This window comes from Sus scrofa, chromosome 13 (genome assembly GCF_054392235.1).
Source record: "Sus scrofa isolate SSC_HxYL_T2T_F1_AM1 chromosome 13, Sscrofa_HxYL_maternal_Yorkshire_Landrace_v2.0, whole genome shotgun sequence".
NCBI lineage: Eukaryota > Metazoa > Chordata > Mammalia > Artiodactyla > Suidae > Sus > Sus scrofa.
The window spans coordinates 217,432,575-217,448,944 of NC_139395.1; the positions used below are offsets into that span (position 1 = coordinate 217,432,575).

Here is a 16,370-nt window from a genome sequence, read left to right on the forward strand (position 1 = left end):
TGGGGTCCATTCCACGAGAGAGCCCTCGGGACACTGGCTGGCAGAACGCACCCCAAGTCTGTCTCAAGCCTGACGAGGAATAAATCCCTCCCTGGGTGTAGTGGTTTTCCTGCTAAGAATCCTAAAAGCTCATACTTCGTCCTAATCGACCGAGCAAACTCCTAATCAAGTTTCATGGCATGAATTGAGGTAGTCACCACAAAAGGTATTTTTAGGACCCCAGACAAGGAGGGGATTGTCTGGGGAGCTCCAGGGTAATTTGTGGGTCTGTTTTATTTCTGAATCAGAGGCAGTGGAAAAGCTGCTTCAGACCCCATGGCCCGAGCAGCGGGTGGAGCTCGGCAGTGATTCATGTAGTACTGTGGGCTCAAACTGAAACTGGAGATGTTTGTCTTCACAGCTGTGTGTTATTTTTACCCTTTTCTAAATATTCTCTTACACCTGGAATGGCAGCCTCTTCCCACCGGTCCGATTCCCTTCCCCCTCCTCCAAGGCGGTTGAAGACTAAACTAATTACAAAGTCACCACCGACAGTCCGGTCTTTGTCCCCAGAAGGGATCTGAAGGTTCCCTGAGAAAGTTTCATCATTTTAAGCATATATTTCTCCTAACAACTTGAAAACGGGTGTCTGTCAGACCATGTCCCATTTAGACCCTGAAAACGGGGGAAGAAAGCCATCCTTTGTGGAGTCTCATTTGGAAGTAAAAGAGCACGTAGAATAAGAGCGTGCTCTTATTCATATGACAAAGATGTGGCATCTCTTCTATCGTGTGAGGTTTTTCTTTTGAAACACTTTCATGTTTCAGAGAGGAAAGCATGAAGCCCCACAGCGTCACGGTGCTTCGGGGTTTTGTTTTCCTAACAGGATATGGAAATTCTGGTTCCTCAAGATGAGTTTACTGTCGGAGTTCCCGTCGTGGCTCAGTGGTTAACGAATCCAACGAGGAACCGTGAGGTTGCGGGTTCAATTCCTGGCCTTGCTCAGTGGGTTAAGGATCCGGCGTTGCCATGAGCTGTGGTGTAGGTCACAGATGTGGCTCGGATCCCGCGTTGCTGTGGCTCTGGTGTAGGCTGGTGGCTACAGCTCCGATTGGACCCCTAGCCTGGGAACCTACATATGCCATAGGAGCAGCCCAAGAAATGGCAATAGACAAAAAAAAAAAAAAAAAAAAAAAAAAAAAAGAGTTTACTGTCAAGACAGAAAATGCTGAGCGGTCCCCTTGTCCCCACTTGCCAATACCCACGGTGACTAGATCAATAAGGAAGAGCATGGCTCTTGGGCATGTCTTCTGCAAGATGGCGCCCATCCACTGGCCACTCAGGAGATGGCAGAGACCGTCCCTAATGATGCCGAGAAGGAAGGATGAGGAAAACTGCTCCGGACAGGATGGCTGCAGCAGAGAACTTGTCTTTCCCACTAACTTTTCCCAGAGTGAGGCCCTCTGAGTCCGCACCCACGCCTCAGTCTGCAGCCCTATGAACTGATGTTTGTGAAGACTCAAGCCCCCCCCTTACAAATAGGACACGCTCTTACTACCCGACCTCACGAGCACAGCAGGGAAAACCAGTAGTTTTCAAGTCTCCAAAACTGTGCTGCCCGTGGCCGAGCTTAACTAGGAGACATCTTTCAGGCCAATCAGACTGAGACCCCTGAGGAGGAAAGGAACAAATGTAATGACAGCGGCAAAGTTCCCTGTCCTGGAAGAAGACATAAAGTCTGACCAAAAAAGCAGGAAAATACACAGCAAGTCAAATCTCAATGCATCAAAGTAGAAAGGTGTGAGAGGCACCAGGCTCAGGGAGCCACTTTCAAGCGTCAAACGTTGAGTGTTCCACGGAAAATGAGAAAACCTGATGCTGCAAGATGCTCAGCCAAGATCCTATTCTGTAGGCAGTGGCTGGGCAAAGCAACTCTTCCAACCCGTAACCCATAGGGCATCTGAACCGTCACTGTCCTAAAACTGAGAATTTTTTATTTTAATTTCGGCCCAACAAATGTTTACTAACAGCCACCTCTGGGCTCAGACCATGGGTCTCTCTAATTGTTTTTAACATGTGGTTCTATCTGGGGTCACCTCGTGAAGGGAAAATAAAGATGAATGCAGATGAACTGATCTGGTGTCATCAAATAAAATGACATGAATTTTTGGAGTTCCCGTCGTGGCACAGTGGCTAACGAATCTGACTAGGAACCATGAGGTTGCGGATTTGATCCCTGGCCTTGCTCAGTGGGTTAACGATCTGGCGTTGCCGTGAGCTGTGGTGTAGGTTGCAGACGCGGCTTGGATCACGCATTGCTGAGGCTGTGGTGTAGGCTGGCAGCTACAGCTCCGATTCGACCCCTAGCCTGGGAACCTCCATATGCCGCAGGAGCAGCCCAAGAAATGGCAAAAAGACCAAAAAATAAATAAATAAATAAAAATAAAGGCATTAATTTAAAAAAAAAATGACATGAATTTTTGTTTGTTTTTTATGGCCGCACCCACGCAGCATATGGAGGTTCCCAGGCTAGGGGTGGAGCCAGAGTTACAGCTGCCAGCCTATACCACAGCCACAGCAACTCGGCCAAGCTACGTCTGCAACCTACACCACAGCTCATGGCAACACCAGATCCCTGACCCACTGAGCGAGGTCAGGGTCCAAACCCGTGTCCTCATGGATCCTAGTTACATTATTACCACCGAGTCATGATAAGACCTCCCAAGTAAATTTTTTTAATGTGTGTATATATATAATTTTTTAATGTGTGTATATTTTAAATATATATATATATACACACAAGAAATCAAAAGATGGGTCAGAGAGTTCCCATTGTGGTGAAGCGTGTTAAGGATCCGGCATTGTCTGGAGGTGCGGGTTGGATCACTGGCCTGGCACAGTGGATTAAGGATCTGGTGTTGCTGAAGCTGTGGCATAGGTCGCAGCTGTGGCTCAGATTCAATCCTTGGCCCAGGAACTTCCATATGCCACCAGTACCATCCCAAAAGAAAAAAAAAAAAATACACACACACACACACACACACACACACATATATGGTTGGGGTTTGGATTTAATACCTCTCAGAACACAGAAAAACAGCTATCTGATTGATCCGTCACCTGGAGGAAACTCCAACACAGAGGATGAGTCTGGCTAAGAAAACAGCCCTGAGGGAGGAAAGTTGCACAGGCCTGGCTTATTGGCCCATGATATGTGAACTTAAACAAGTTACGGAAACTTTGTTGACTCAACAGTCCTCACCCATAAAATGGGTATAATCTTTTTCTTTTTTTTTTTCCCTTGGCCATGCCTGTAGCATGCAGAAGTTCCAGGGCCAGGATCAAACCCACGGCACAGTAGTGACAAGGCCAGATCCTTAACCTGCTGAGCCACCAGGGAACTCCAAAATGGGTATAATCTTAATGCACCTCACAGATTTAATGAGGCATTGGGTAATGTATTACATCCTAAAATCTATTAATAAATCACCATGTGTCATAGTAATATTACTATCACTCCTCTGGGAGTCTCGTTCCTGCCCTCATCCCTTGGAATCTTTTTCACCTTTGTTGGACCTTGAACTTCTCCTAACCCATCTTCACAGGAACTAACACAGTCCATGATGAAGCATAAACACCAAATAAATGGTCCTGCAGGGTTTCTCCACCTTGAGAGCACTGGTTTAATGATTGGGATGGCTTTGAACTTAGGCAAGCAGGCAAGAACTCCTCCCATTCCACTCCACAGGCCACCTTTATCCAGCGCTGGGGTTTCTCAGTTTTCATCTCCCTGGGCTCTGCAACCAGGCAGTGGTTCTCAGATCAGCTGGCCTTAGAATCTCTTTAAAATATGGAGTACTGGACCCCACCCCCAGAGTTTCTGATTCAGCAAGTCTGGGTGGGGCTTGAGCATCTGCATCTCTAACAAGCTCCCAGGTGGTGCAGATGCTGCAGATCTCAGGGCCCCACTTTGAGCATCAGCCCACTCTGGGGGACCCCTCGCCCAACAGACTCAAACAATAAGTACATGACTCCAGGCGGCCTGGGCACTGGACTGGGAGCAGGACTCAGGATGCGGCCCAAAAATTCATCCCGTTCCAGTGGCAGGGAGCTTCCAGGTGGACAGCATGGAATTGCCCCAGCCTCCTGGTGGGCTACCAGGATTTTTCATTGCCTGTGGAAGGATGAAGGATGCCCAAGGCAACATGGCTGAGATCCAGCAGAGTCTCTGAGACAAGGATGCTGAGATAGAGTAAGTCAGCCTACCCTGCATGTGATACTGCCTGCTTGGGATGGGACCCTGTGTGTCTCTTGGCTTAGCGGTCCTGTCTACCATGGCTCGAGCCTTAGGATTGCACAGGGAAACAGCTGTTCCACTTGGGCTTCGATGACATGTCTCCACTGCACAAACACTTGGGGGTTTCTTGTGTGTGAGGCTGGAGTGAAGAAAGAAGAAAGGCGAGGTGGCCGTGGACCGCTGAGGCCGAGCAATGATGTCCTGTGTCTACACCACGTGCAATTTGATGAGTGTCTGCCAGAAGTGTGTCCTTGATATGGCAGCTGCCAAGCCAAACCCACAGTTACATCCCCGTTGGCTCACAGGGCATGGTTCCTTTCGCTCCCGTTTTCCTTTTATTATTTTTATAGCACTTTATTGTAACGGCCCCAGATCTCAATTCACCACTGGTATTTCATTTCAGAAGCTTGTGTGCACATCGGGGCTGAGGTTTTGTGGAATTCCATCACTTGGTTGAGAAACACAGCGCCTCCCTCCTCCCAAAGCCTTGGCCTTTTCCTCCGAGGGCAATGGACGATTGGGACCTTGGGGTCCATTCCCAGGTACCGTATCCTACGCGGCAGGATCTGGGTCGTGTTCTGGCACAACCCAGGCTGTAGAGAGAACTCTTTCCCAGGGAGGCATCTGCAGTGGAGCGATGAGGGACCGCAAAAGTAGGCGCCGCCTGTTCCAACCAAAGTCCATTTTCTGATTTATGTAAAGTTGACTTGACTTCAAGAGCAAAGTTTATTGCATGGAAGTCCAGCTCACAAAAGCACAAAGCAAGAGCAATTAGAAGAAGCTAGGGGCTAAGGGCCAGGACTTGCTCTTCTTTTCTTGCTTTAGTCCCTCACTCCCTGGCAGCCCTGGCCTGGGGCTCCCAGGTGCTGAGCGAAGCAGCCACCATCTCCCGGAAGATGCAGAAAAGCAGCGCGGTCCGGAGCTGCCGCAGGGTCCCTGGGGCGCATGCGCAGGAGAACCACGCCCTCCTCGGTGGTGTCTCAGCAGGAGCCCCTTCAGGGCAGGAGGCGGGTCTCCATGACGTCGGCCTCCGCCCCCTGACATCTCGGGGCGGGCTGGTCTCCAGAATGAAAACAGAGTCAACGCAGGTCTGTGCTCCCCTTTATGGAGCTGGAGCTGCCACGTGTGAAGAGCATGCAGGAGGTGGCCAAATCTGTGGATTTGACCCTGGCCGCCCTCCATCTGCCTGCCCACCTCTTCTAACCCTCAAGATGAAATGGGCCTTAGCTTCACCGATGAATTTTGAGTTTTTTCTTCCTCCACCCTCCTTCAGGCAGCCCATTACATTCTGAAGAGCAGATTAACCTCACCACCCACCCTGCAATATTTCTCAAGGTCACAGCCTGAAGACCTGGTCTGGTGATCCATCAGTCTGACCTACGACCCCCTCAACCACTACGCAGCCAGCCAGGCTGAGCCCCTTCAGACAAGGAACTGGCCCCCCCCAGGAAATGCTGGTTCAGAAATTCAAAAGAAACGGCTCCACGAACCCCTGGCCAGCATCGGGAGGGCCAGGAGCACCAGGTGTGGTCAGTTTCTGGTGCCCGTCTGTCCAGGCCATCACACTCAGTGACTTAACGCAATGCCAACTGAGGCATTGAAGGTATGTCATGATGTAGTTAACATCTATAATCCATGGATGTTAAATAAAGGAATCCTTGATAACACAGGTGGGCCCCGTCTCATCAGTTGATGGTCTAAAGGGCAAAACCTGAGATTTCCCTAAGGAAGAAGGAATTCTGCCTCAAGAAATGTTGCATCTCCTCCTGCTTGAGTTTCCAGCCTACCAGCATGGCCTACAGATCTCAGACTTGACTGCCTCCACAGCTGCGTGAGCCAGTTCCTTAAAATAAATCCCTTTAATGTGTATCCCATTGGTTCTACTTCTCTGGAGACCCCTGAAGGACACCCCAGGCCTGGTCCCACGCTGGTCTCCAGCAGACACTGAGCTCAGGAAGAAAAGGCAGAAGCCTCTTCTACAAAGAGGCTCAATACATGTCACCCTCCTGTCTCCCCAGAACATCCCTGGCGGGGTGGGGCAAGGATGGCACTTGGTGACCAGCTGGCATCTATAACATGGCTCAGTTCTACCAAGCCATGCTCCCTGCTCCCTATTCCACTCCAGGCCCACAGTTTTCTGTCGAGGAAGCGTATGGCTCTGGTTCCCAGGTAGATGGGGCACCAGAGCTCTCCTCCTGGCATCCCCAGCCAGGCTGGCACCACGGAGCATCCAGGAGGAAGAAAGGGACCATGACACTCCTGGGCGGGGGGTGGGGGGGGAAAGGGGGGAAGGGGAGTGGGATGGACTGGGAGTTGTGGGTTGGTAGATGCAAACTATTACATCTAGAATGATAGATGGGGTCCCACTGTAAAAGAATAAAATTAAAACAAAATTAAGTAAAATAAAGGGCATTAGGACAGGGTTGATGCCCCTGGGTATCTGACTCCAAAACACATCCTGGATGCATTTGCTCCAAAAGCTACAACTGCCTTTAAGGATCCTATGATGGGAGTTCTGAGCAATCTTAGAATTCGTGAGAGCCTGAGAGCAGAAGTTACTGATGCTTCCATCGTCCCCTTGCGAGAACACTGCCCACCTCCTCCCGAAATGCTTCCATGTCCCAGGAAAGAGGCCCTCAGCTGAGCCCTCGGCTTTGCACCTGCCCGAGAGGAACGACCAAGGAGCCTTCCCCGGTCGGCCAGCGAGGGATGTGGGAGAAACGTCCCGGAGGAGGCCCTTGTCTTTCTTAGACACTGAAGCCCCCCCTGGCCCCCGCCCCGGCCAGGCTCCGGGTTGCCTCAAGCCCCCCGACCCCATCCCCGAATCCTTGTGGTGACCACCTCAGGCTGGGAGGGCGGCCCAGGGCTTGGCCAGGAAGACAAGTGCACAGCAGCTACCGGAGGAAACACAGGCCAGCGAAGGAAACAGTAGGCACATCTCCCTTATCGTTATTTATTCATTTATTTAAATGCAGTGAGAAGGAGAGAGAGTTTTGTTTCTGCAACACGGTTCTCACCTCCTCAGTCTCCTTTCTGAGGTTTGCTAAATCCAGGCTGGCATTCCTAGAGCTGGTCATGGGCCAGACTCTGCAGAGAAGGGCCAGGGCATGGCTCACTCGAACTGCCAGCTGGCAACCAGCTCTGTGCCCTTTGCCCAAAGTGTTCTCTCTCCCGCTCCTCCTTCCTCCTCCTCCTTCTCCATCTCCCTCTTCCCACCATCTCCATCTCTAGCTCTCTCACAAACTCTCCTTCGCACACACAATCTCCCTCCCCCTTACACACCCCCCCCCCACACAGGCTGATGAATTTCCTGTAGAAACGAGCCTCGGAAGAAGAACGCTTCAGAAATGCATCTCGCTCTTCGCGCCCCATCGTGCCTTCCCTGGCATGTGTGGGATCACGTGACACCATCAAAAACCAGAATCCATCCACATTCCCAGGGCTGGTCCCGCAACTACCCATCCATAGAAACACTGCCCCATTCTTCAGAACAGGATCGCCCTGCCTTCCTCAAGTCTCAGAAAGAGACACCATTAATAGTCAGTGGAACCATTCTGTCCTCAATGGATAGGAGTCACCTGTAAGATATTTATATGCAACGATAAACTTGCCCTGGGGGCTCTGTATCTTGGACCCTATGATTGCATTTTTCTGCCATGGTCCTTTCAGAAGACCAGGAATGAGTCCCCTGATGAGATCTAGGATGGGCCTGCCTTGGCCTGATTCCCATTTAAAGGACCAGTGTCAGTAGCAGATATGCACCATCAGAACCCCACTTTCCAAAAGAAACCCGACGCGCAGAGGTGAACTGACGTCTCAGAGCCAAGGTAAGCCCTGGCACCTCCCACCTCTCTGCCTGGCACATCCAGCCTCACTGTTGACATTCCCTCCGAGGTCTGTGACTTGGCCCCTTCGTCGACACCACACTAGAAGTTGACGCAATGGTTTCCAGGGCATATAAAACATGACACTTATAAAAAACATATTAGCATTCAAATATATAGGTATCAAAAAAAGGGGGCCTATTATAGCTTCCAGAGGCTGGAAAAACACACTGGGTGTGGAGTCAAACGCCCCTGGTTTGACTCCAAACCCTGAGATGCCTTAAATGATGATCTGGGTTGGCCACAAAATGCCTGGATCCAAGTCTAAGATTTTTCATCCATCAAAGAGGGGATAAGCTCTCCTCCCAGGGCAGCTTAGAACTCTGATAGGCCACTGGGTGTAAAAGGGGCTTTATACACAGTAACACATTCAAAAAAAAGTGGTGAGCTCTTCTTGTGACTCTAGAAAGACCACGCAACATTTAAACACAATGATTCTTCCTTTGTCCTGAGATTTATATTATTCTTCTTGCACACATATGGGGGATTATATCATAACTGAAATTGACTTTTCTTTTCAATATGACATCAGATGAGGAGTTCTGCTTGTGGCTCAGCAGGTTAAGAACCCAACTAGTATCCATGAGGATGCAGTTTGATCCCAGGACCCCATGTTGCTGCCAGCTGTGGTGTAGGTCACAGATGAGGCTCGGATCCCACGTTGCTGTGGCTGAGGTGTAGGCCTCAGCTGCAGCGCCCATTCATCCCCTAGCCTGGGAATTCCCATGCGCTGCAGGTGCAGCCGCAAAAAGAATCAAAGCAAAAACTACAGATGAAATGCTTGTGAAATGCCAGGGACAATACCTTTGATAATTCACTGATACATTCGATGTGGCAGCAGCATTATAGTGACAAATTAAGCAGAGTTCATACCTATGGGTGATACTGGTTTTAGGTGTGAGTAAACATGAGAAGAAGAAGGGAGCATTCAGAGAAGGTGACAGAGGAGAGACAGCTTTGGGGGCAGGGGGCACACTGCAGGACACAGTCCATCAGTCCATTAGCAAAGCCATTTGGCTGGGACATCGGCGGTGCTGTCTGTCTTGACACTCTCCCTCCGTAAAAACGTAAGACAGCTTGCCTTCCCGGGCAATAAAAACCTCAGAGATGAATTCTGCCATATGTGGACCAGACCCCTCCCTCAAAGCTCTCCCAGCTGGGAAGTGGAATTGAACTTCACATCTTCAAAGCGAGGGCTCGGTAAATACACTACTGGTTTTACAACTTCAATCCTCAGCACAAAACCACAGGACACATTGTCACAGCATCGTCCAGCGTTACCGTGCACGGCCTGGTTTTCTGGGACCATCCTTGGGGGAAGCGGGATCTGATATCCACCTTGCCTTTTCGAGGGACAGACACCCAGAGGTGGAGTTCCCCTTATGGCGCCGTGGTAACGAACCCGACTAGGATCCATGAGGACGCGGGTTCAGTCCCTGGCCTCTCTCCGTGGGTTAAGGATCTGGCGTTGCCGTGAGCTGTGATGCAGGCTGCAGATGCGGCTGGGATCCCACGCTGCTGTGGCTGTAGTGTAGGCTGGCGGCCACAGCTCCACGTTGACCCCTAGGCTTGGGAATTTCCATATGCCGAGGGTGGGACCCTAAAAAGACAAAACATAAAAAGAAACCCAAAGGTTCGGGACAACAAGAGCTGGCGGCGGTCTCCTTACCTTGAGCCATTCACCTGGTTAGGGTTACATTCCATCTTGATGGTGACCCTGGCTGGGGGTTGAGACAGCCAGTCCTGCTGAGGGACGCGTGGGCTCATCTTGGATGTCTGTCCATAGTCGCCGGAGGAGGACGCGGTCATGTCTGTCTTGGCCACCAGATGTGGGGTGCCGTAGGCGCACTCAAACAGGGACTGGTCCTCGCTCACAACAGATAACGCTTCCTGAACAGCCAAAGAAACGTACATTCAGGACGCTCCAAGGGACAGTCATGTTTCCGAGAGTGGGCGACCTTAGAGTCATCTCTAACTGGGACCCCGTTTTAGAGAGTTTCCATGGCACCCATCTCTACCGTGCAGAAGAGAAAAAGTAGCTGGCGTTCTTGCCCCTAGACCTGAAGAGGTGGAAGTGGCCGGCCTCGAAAAACTTTTCTGCAGGTCTCCCAACAGCCCAGGCTAGACTGCAGCCGTGCCGATAATACCCACTTTAATCTCGACTCAAGGAAGTTGAATTTCAAAGGTCTTAGAAGACATCCAATTGCATGTGTCATTATTTGACAAATGCAATCTATAATTCAAGCAGGCAGGGTACAGAATGGTCATGAAGATTAAAAAAAGACGTGTGACGGCTGACACCTAAGCATCTGGCAAAACTGCCACATGCCCAGGAGATTTTAGGGAAGAGCTACTTAGAAGAAGTGAGGGGGAAATGAAGCACCAGAAGACAAACGGAGCAAGATACGAATTTTTCCACATCTACGATATTAGCTGAAATCGAGTTTCAAGTGGGGTTTCCATGATGTTCCATGATGGCAAACATCTGGATGATAAATGAACCAAAAAAAAAAAAAAAAGCTGTGAATTAGCCAGATGCCTCCAAATACCAGGATCTTTAAAATATCTGGATCACTGAGGAGCTCTTTTTTCCCTTACTTGCAACTCCTATCTTTGCTCTTTTGGCATGATTTGATGAGAAGAAAAAGAAATGTGTCATTGTGGGAGCATTCCTCTGTGGTTTTAAGTCAAAGCAGGGGTTAGCCAATGGCTAGGCTGACATTCTACAGCCAGATCAGCAAAGGTAAATTGGATTTGGAAATGCAGCTACTTGAGTGATATACCATGCAGCAGCTACACAGACTAACTATGGGACAATCCGATTTTGCTTTTTATAACAGAAAACAAAAATTAAAAGCAGTGGCTCATGTTTGCCTCAGTCCTTGGGCACCTCAGCTGATGAGAACCAAATGCTCTTTGGGTAGCAATTTTTTTTTTTGGCTGCGTCCATGCTATTCAAAAGCTCCTGTGCCAGGGATCAAACCCACACCAAAGCAGTGACAACGCTGGATCCTCAAGCTGCTAGGTGGATCTCGTGGGTCACTTTTTTTTTTTTTAATGAAGACTCTGGAGCCACTGGGGACCTTCTAGTTCAAACTTCTCATCCCCCCGATGGGAAAACCTAAGATCCAGAAAGGTCTGGACCTCGCCTTGAAGTGAGCTGCCCAGGGGACTTACAGATGACCTGACCGTGTTTTATCATTGCTCCCTCCTGTCCGCACAGCCCAAGATGCTCCTCTTACAGGTCTTGGTCTGGGATATGTGTCTACATAGTAGCCCTCCCTTCTCATTCTTTGAGTTGATATTTAAATAAGCAAGGATGGTCCCCTTCCATAAGACAGCCTCACGAAGCAGCCTTTCTAAGGGAAGCCACCCCCTCCACTTCCCACCCAGACCTATCAGAAGCTTTCGAGAACACGTGCAAGTTCACAAAGCGCTCCCCCCACAACCCAGCTCATACACCATCCCTCCACCCCCACCTCCCCGGGGACCAACCTCCTTAGGGTTGCCCACGTGAACTTCACTGCCGGGCACACTCTGCTATGAATCCCTGAGCAGGGAGACTCACAAAGATCAAGTTCAAAGCGCTGGCTCTCGGGGGTGGTCAGGTGTCTGAGCATGGATTACACTCCCCTCCCCCTCTACCTCCAGTGTCTCTAAAATTCCTTAGAATCGCAGCCCTGTGACAACTTTGGGAAAGAGGAAGCTGGGGGGCGGGGGGGTGTTAAAAAAACAAAATGCGCAAAAGGAGTTCCTATTGTGGCTCAGCGATAACAAACCTGACTAGGATCCATGAGGATGAGGGTTCGATCCCTGGCCTCCCTCAGTGGGTTAAGGATCTGGGGGGTCCCATGAGCTATGATGTAGGTCACAGATGTGGCTTGGATCCAGTGTTGCTGTGGCTGTGGTGTAGGCCAACAGTGGTAACTCCAATTTGACCTCTAGCCTGGGGACTTCCATAGGCCACGGGTGTGGGCCTATAAAGAAAAAAAAAATGCACAAAAGGATCAATTAAGCCAGTCAGAGAGCCAGAATCAGGTACAAGAAAGGGAAAAAAAGTGAGGCATCTTGAAGACCTAGCAAAAATAAACACACCACCCGAGAGATAGCAATCATCTGAGAAGCGGGCAGGATAGATGTCAAGGGGGTCTGGACTGCGTGGCTCTCTCTTCTGGTCGCAAACGGAGTGAGGGGACAGAAAGAGTCTAAACTCATAGGTGGGCTGAAAAGTCCAATCGGCACCACGGACTTAGCGTGGTCCTGCTAACTAAGAAAGGCAACATTAGAGCTTCTTCAATACATGTTACATGACGGGGTCTCCCTTCCTCCAGCCACGCTGGAAGGAACGGTTCTAAGTTCTCAGGACAAAAAACCAGGCTGAAGGCTGCCCCCCCTTCTCCCGCCTGGTCCCACAGAGCGACCGAGCCTCGGAGGGGAATAACACGCTATGCGTGTAATGTTAGCGTTGGCTCACCAAGGAAGAGAAACGGGAATAAATGGGCGACTTGTATCAGAAATTGGCAGAAACAGGTTACGTGTAAGAGACAGGCTAGGCTTTAAATTACAAACGAGAAAGAAAATGGCTTTCCCAACAAAAAGAGTCACAAGGTTAAAATGTCAGTATCTTCCCAAGATCAAGTAGCATTTTCCTGCAAACATATCCAATGACCAAATACATGGAGCATTAAGATTTAAAAACTGGACCCAAATACGAGAACTGAAACGAGGCTTCAGCGTGTGTTTGAAAGGGGAGGAACCCATTCTCACATCTGGCAAAGCATTATTTCACCACATGGTTTTTCTAAAGAAAGAAATCAAAGTTAATTGAGATCGATTTAGAAAAAAAAAATTTACAAAAGCTAGAGATAAGGGGGAGCACACATCTCGCCTTCCTATCTTAAAATTCTCCTCCAGGTTCATACTGGGTACAAACGACACAGGCCACACTTCAGGGTATTAAAAGCTGCTTTTGTGCACTAGAAGAGAAGCAGGCTAAAAATAAGGAGGGTTCGGGATAAACATTTCATTTCAAAAGCAGTGAAGAAATACAGTCCATATTCTGGAAAGACAGAGCATACCCCAGGGGGATGCTAATTAAAACAAGATGGCCAAGCACCTAGAGTTAAGTACAGTCAGGAAAAAAGGCAACAAATAAATAAATGAAATCTCTCTCTCTCTCTTTCAAGCTCTCTCTCTCTCTCTCTCTCTCTCTCTCTCACACACACACACACACACACACACACACGCACGCACCATCTTAGCAATATGAATACTGGAGGAGTAAAATGAAGCCAAAGACGTGGTTTTCAGAGATTTGCTTGGAACAAGGATGACCAGTCAACTTAACTTCTGTTCTTTGGAAGAAAATAAACACTAGATACCAGCAACATGACTGTGTTCACCCCCTGACTCTGCATATTACATGCAGGTGTCATCATCTCTTTGGCTGGGGCGTGAATGACAAAGGCTGATGCAGAGCATCCTCTGGTCCCAGCCGCCCTGGGACGTCAGAGCGGAGACGGATCAAACCCAGGAGGATTAAAAGCAGAACGGAGAGCGGCGTGCATGCAGGCTGGTAACCAGAACAACTCCAGCTCTGCCAGTGACTTTTCCTGGCCCTGCCGCCTGGCTTCCCTCCTCATCCCTGGCCATCTCACCTACCTACCTGCCTACCTGCCAAAGGTGTCGGCAGAGGCCTTAGGTAACCTGCATGGCTTATTCCCTGAGAACCTCCAGCCAGCCGCAGGACTTAGGGAAGGCTTTGGTTGCTTTATAACAGAGAAGTCAAAAAAAGTCTAAACCTGGCAGAAACACGGCATAATAATTTAATATGCCTGCCTCTACGTTACTATAAAAAGATCTGAACTTTAGATTGGTGTGTGCTAGTGTGTGGGGGTGTTTGTTCTGTAGCTCCAGGAAAGTTTGGATATTCTGATGTGGCAAGTGGCAGGCTCCCAACGCCGTTTTTTTATGACCTTTTGAAAAACACATAAATTCTAAGCAAATTGCCCCCAAACAAAAGGGACTGTTGTGTTAATATATGGTGTTTATTATTTCATCTGAATACTGAATGCACCAATAGCGGATGAGGATAATTCCTCTGGATTTGGGTCCAGGGGTAACGGCCGACCGAGATTTTCAGAAAGTCAGAACTCAACTCGATTAAATTTCATGCTGCGAGACTAAAATATGATTCTGTTTTTAAGCAACAAGATTTGGGTACAATGAAGGATCCAAAATGCTTAGATTTAAAAAAAAAAAAATTAAAAGTCAAATGCACTTTGTAAGCATACCGCAAAAGATTTCAGCGATCTTGAAACAGATGACTTTTTTTTTCCGTAACAGATGACTCTTTTGAGAGGCTCCTATGTTTCAAGCGAAAGAATTACAAAATAAGGGTCTGGGCTCAATTTTGCCTCTAACTTTTGATCCCATGGTTCATGAAGAATACTGAAATGTCAATACAGAGAACATACTTAAATCTGCATGAAAATCTGGGCTGGGCGTGGTTATGTGTTGAAACTAAGGCAATCTTAAAGAATGCTCAGCTCTCTTTCATAGCTGGAGCCAGTGAAGCCTACGGAGGCAAATGATCCTTAAATAGTTTTCTAAAATCCACAAGATGGCCAGAAAGAGATGTCCATAAAACAGGATTCCCAACTCGATCTTCGGTTTCCTCAAGTCTTATATGCCTCCAACACTTACAGAGAATAAATGGGAAAAACTCAGTGCCACAAGCATGTGAAGACCATGGTCAGGCTTTAGGAAAAAAAATCCTTAGAGAAGAACTTGCTCCCATACTACACTGTCCATTTCAGGAAGCCAAGGTCATCTTAAATCAACATTCTGCCTTTTCTCTCCCACCTAACCAAGCAGAATCTGCTTCATCACATACCTGCTCATGCCATAAGACATCTTTTAGCCACTTTCTCTTGACTCATAAACCATTGGTCCATGGCATAAGAAGCCAGGTTACCTTGGTAAGCATTTTTCACAGAGTATCCCCTTAAATCCTATTTCACTGATTTTAGGATATACCATGTTCACATGTCACCTGCTCTGAAGGCTGGCTGCCTCTCACAGTTGATGTCATGTCACAGGTGACTGGTGGCACTTCTTCTCCTTTGATGGCACGTAAGATAGTGGATTGTTTTATCATCAATGACATCTTTGATGAAATATGGTCATTCTGCCCTGACAAGAGTCCTATCAGGTCAGGTGTCATTTCGGCCCAAAGATGAGAAAGTGAGATTGAGAAGAAGAGCGGGGTCCAGGTGAGGATGGGGTGCAGCAGGGTTTGTACGGAGGAGACCAATCACTCCCCGAGGCTGGCCACTCACCACTCTGTGGGTGTTACCAGGAGAAAGAGGTGGGGCTGCGTTTCCCCACCATCACACGTCACTGCTGTGCAAAGAGCAGAGCTGACAGCAGAGATAAGAGACGGAACCACAGAGAAAGACAGAGGCGGGGGGAGGGAAGGGTGAGGGGAGACAATGCCCAGAATACCCGGACTTAGGATGGAATCGAAGGGTCAGGGGAGTAAGAGGAAAGCCTGCTGGGAACTAGGAAGGAAAAGTCTAAGCACAAGACATTCTCCAGGGAGCCTGACATTGAGTGCCAGGTACATTCAATATGCATTTAAGGCCTTTACGTATCTCTTACCCGATAGTTTAAAACAACAATCTGTTTTTTTCATTGGTTAATCAGTAATTCAGACTCAGAATGATGGCCGTGTATTGGGGTGTCTTCACTGCAATGGAAGAATGGGGCAGGGAGGAAAACCATTTATAAACACACTAGAGGAATTCCCGCTGTGGCTCAGTGGAAACGAATCCGGACTAGGACCTCTGAGGATGTGGGTTTGATCCCTGGCCTTGCTCATTGGGTTAAGGATCCTACACTCCCATGAGCTGTGCTGTATGTCGCAGACATGGCTCGGATCTGGAGTTGCTATGGCTGTGGCTGGCGGCTACAGCTCTGATTCGACCCCTAGCCTGGGACCCTCCATATTCCATGGGTGCCCCCCCCCGACAAAAAAAGCAAAATAAATACACTAGAACCAGTGCCACTTGGCAGCCTTAAATGGACATCTGTAGCCCTAATGACACTGGAAAGCTATGTACTAGGTTGTTTCAAGCCCAAGTGTTTATAGCTTCTCTTTAAGTCAGTGTGCGTGCGGTAGATGCTTCTGGAATGTCTGCTCTTAATCA

At 48.8% G+C, this 16,370-nt stretch overlaps 1 protein-coding gene across 11 annotated transcripts in view; it reads right to left on the minus strand.

Annotated features, from left to right (window-relative positions):
- Nucleotides 1–16,370, minus strand: part of ERG (ETS transcription factor ERG) — a 304,031-nt gene that overhangs the window by 61,945 nt on the left and 225,716 nt on the right. For all 11 annotated transcript variants that reach the window (XM_021068469.2, XM_021068468.2, XM_084986891.1 and 8 more), the window contains 1 exon segment: nucleotides 9,830–10,050. In XM_021068469.2, the coding sequence (XP_020924128.1) occupies nucleotides 9,830–10,050 (221 nt within the window).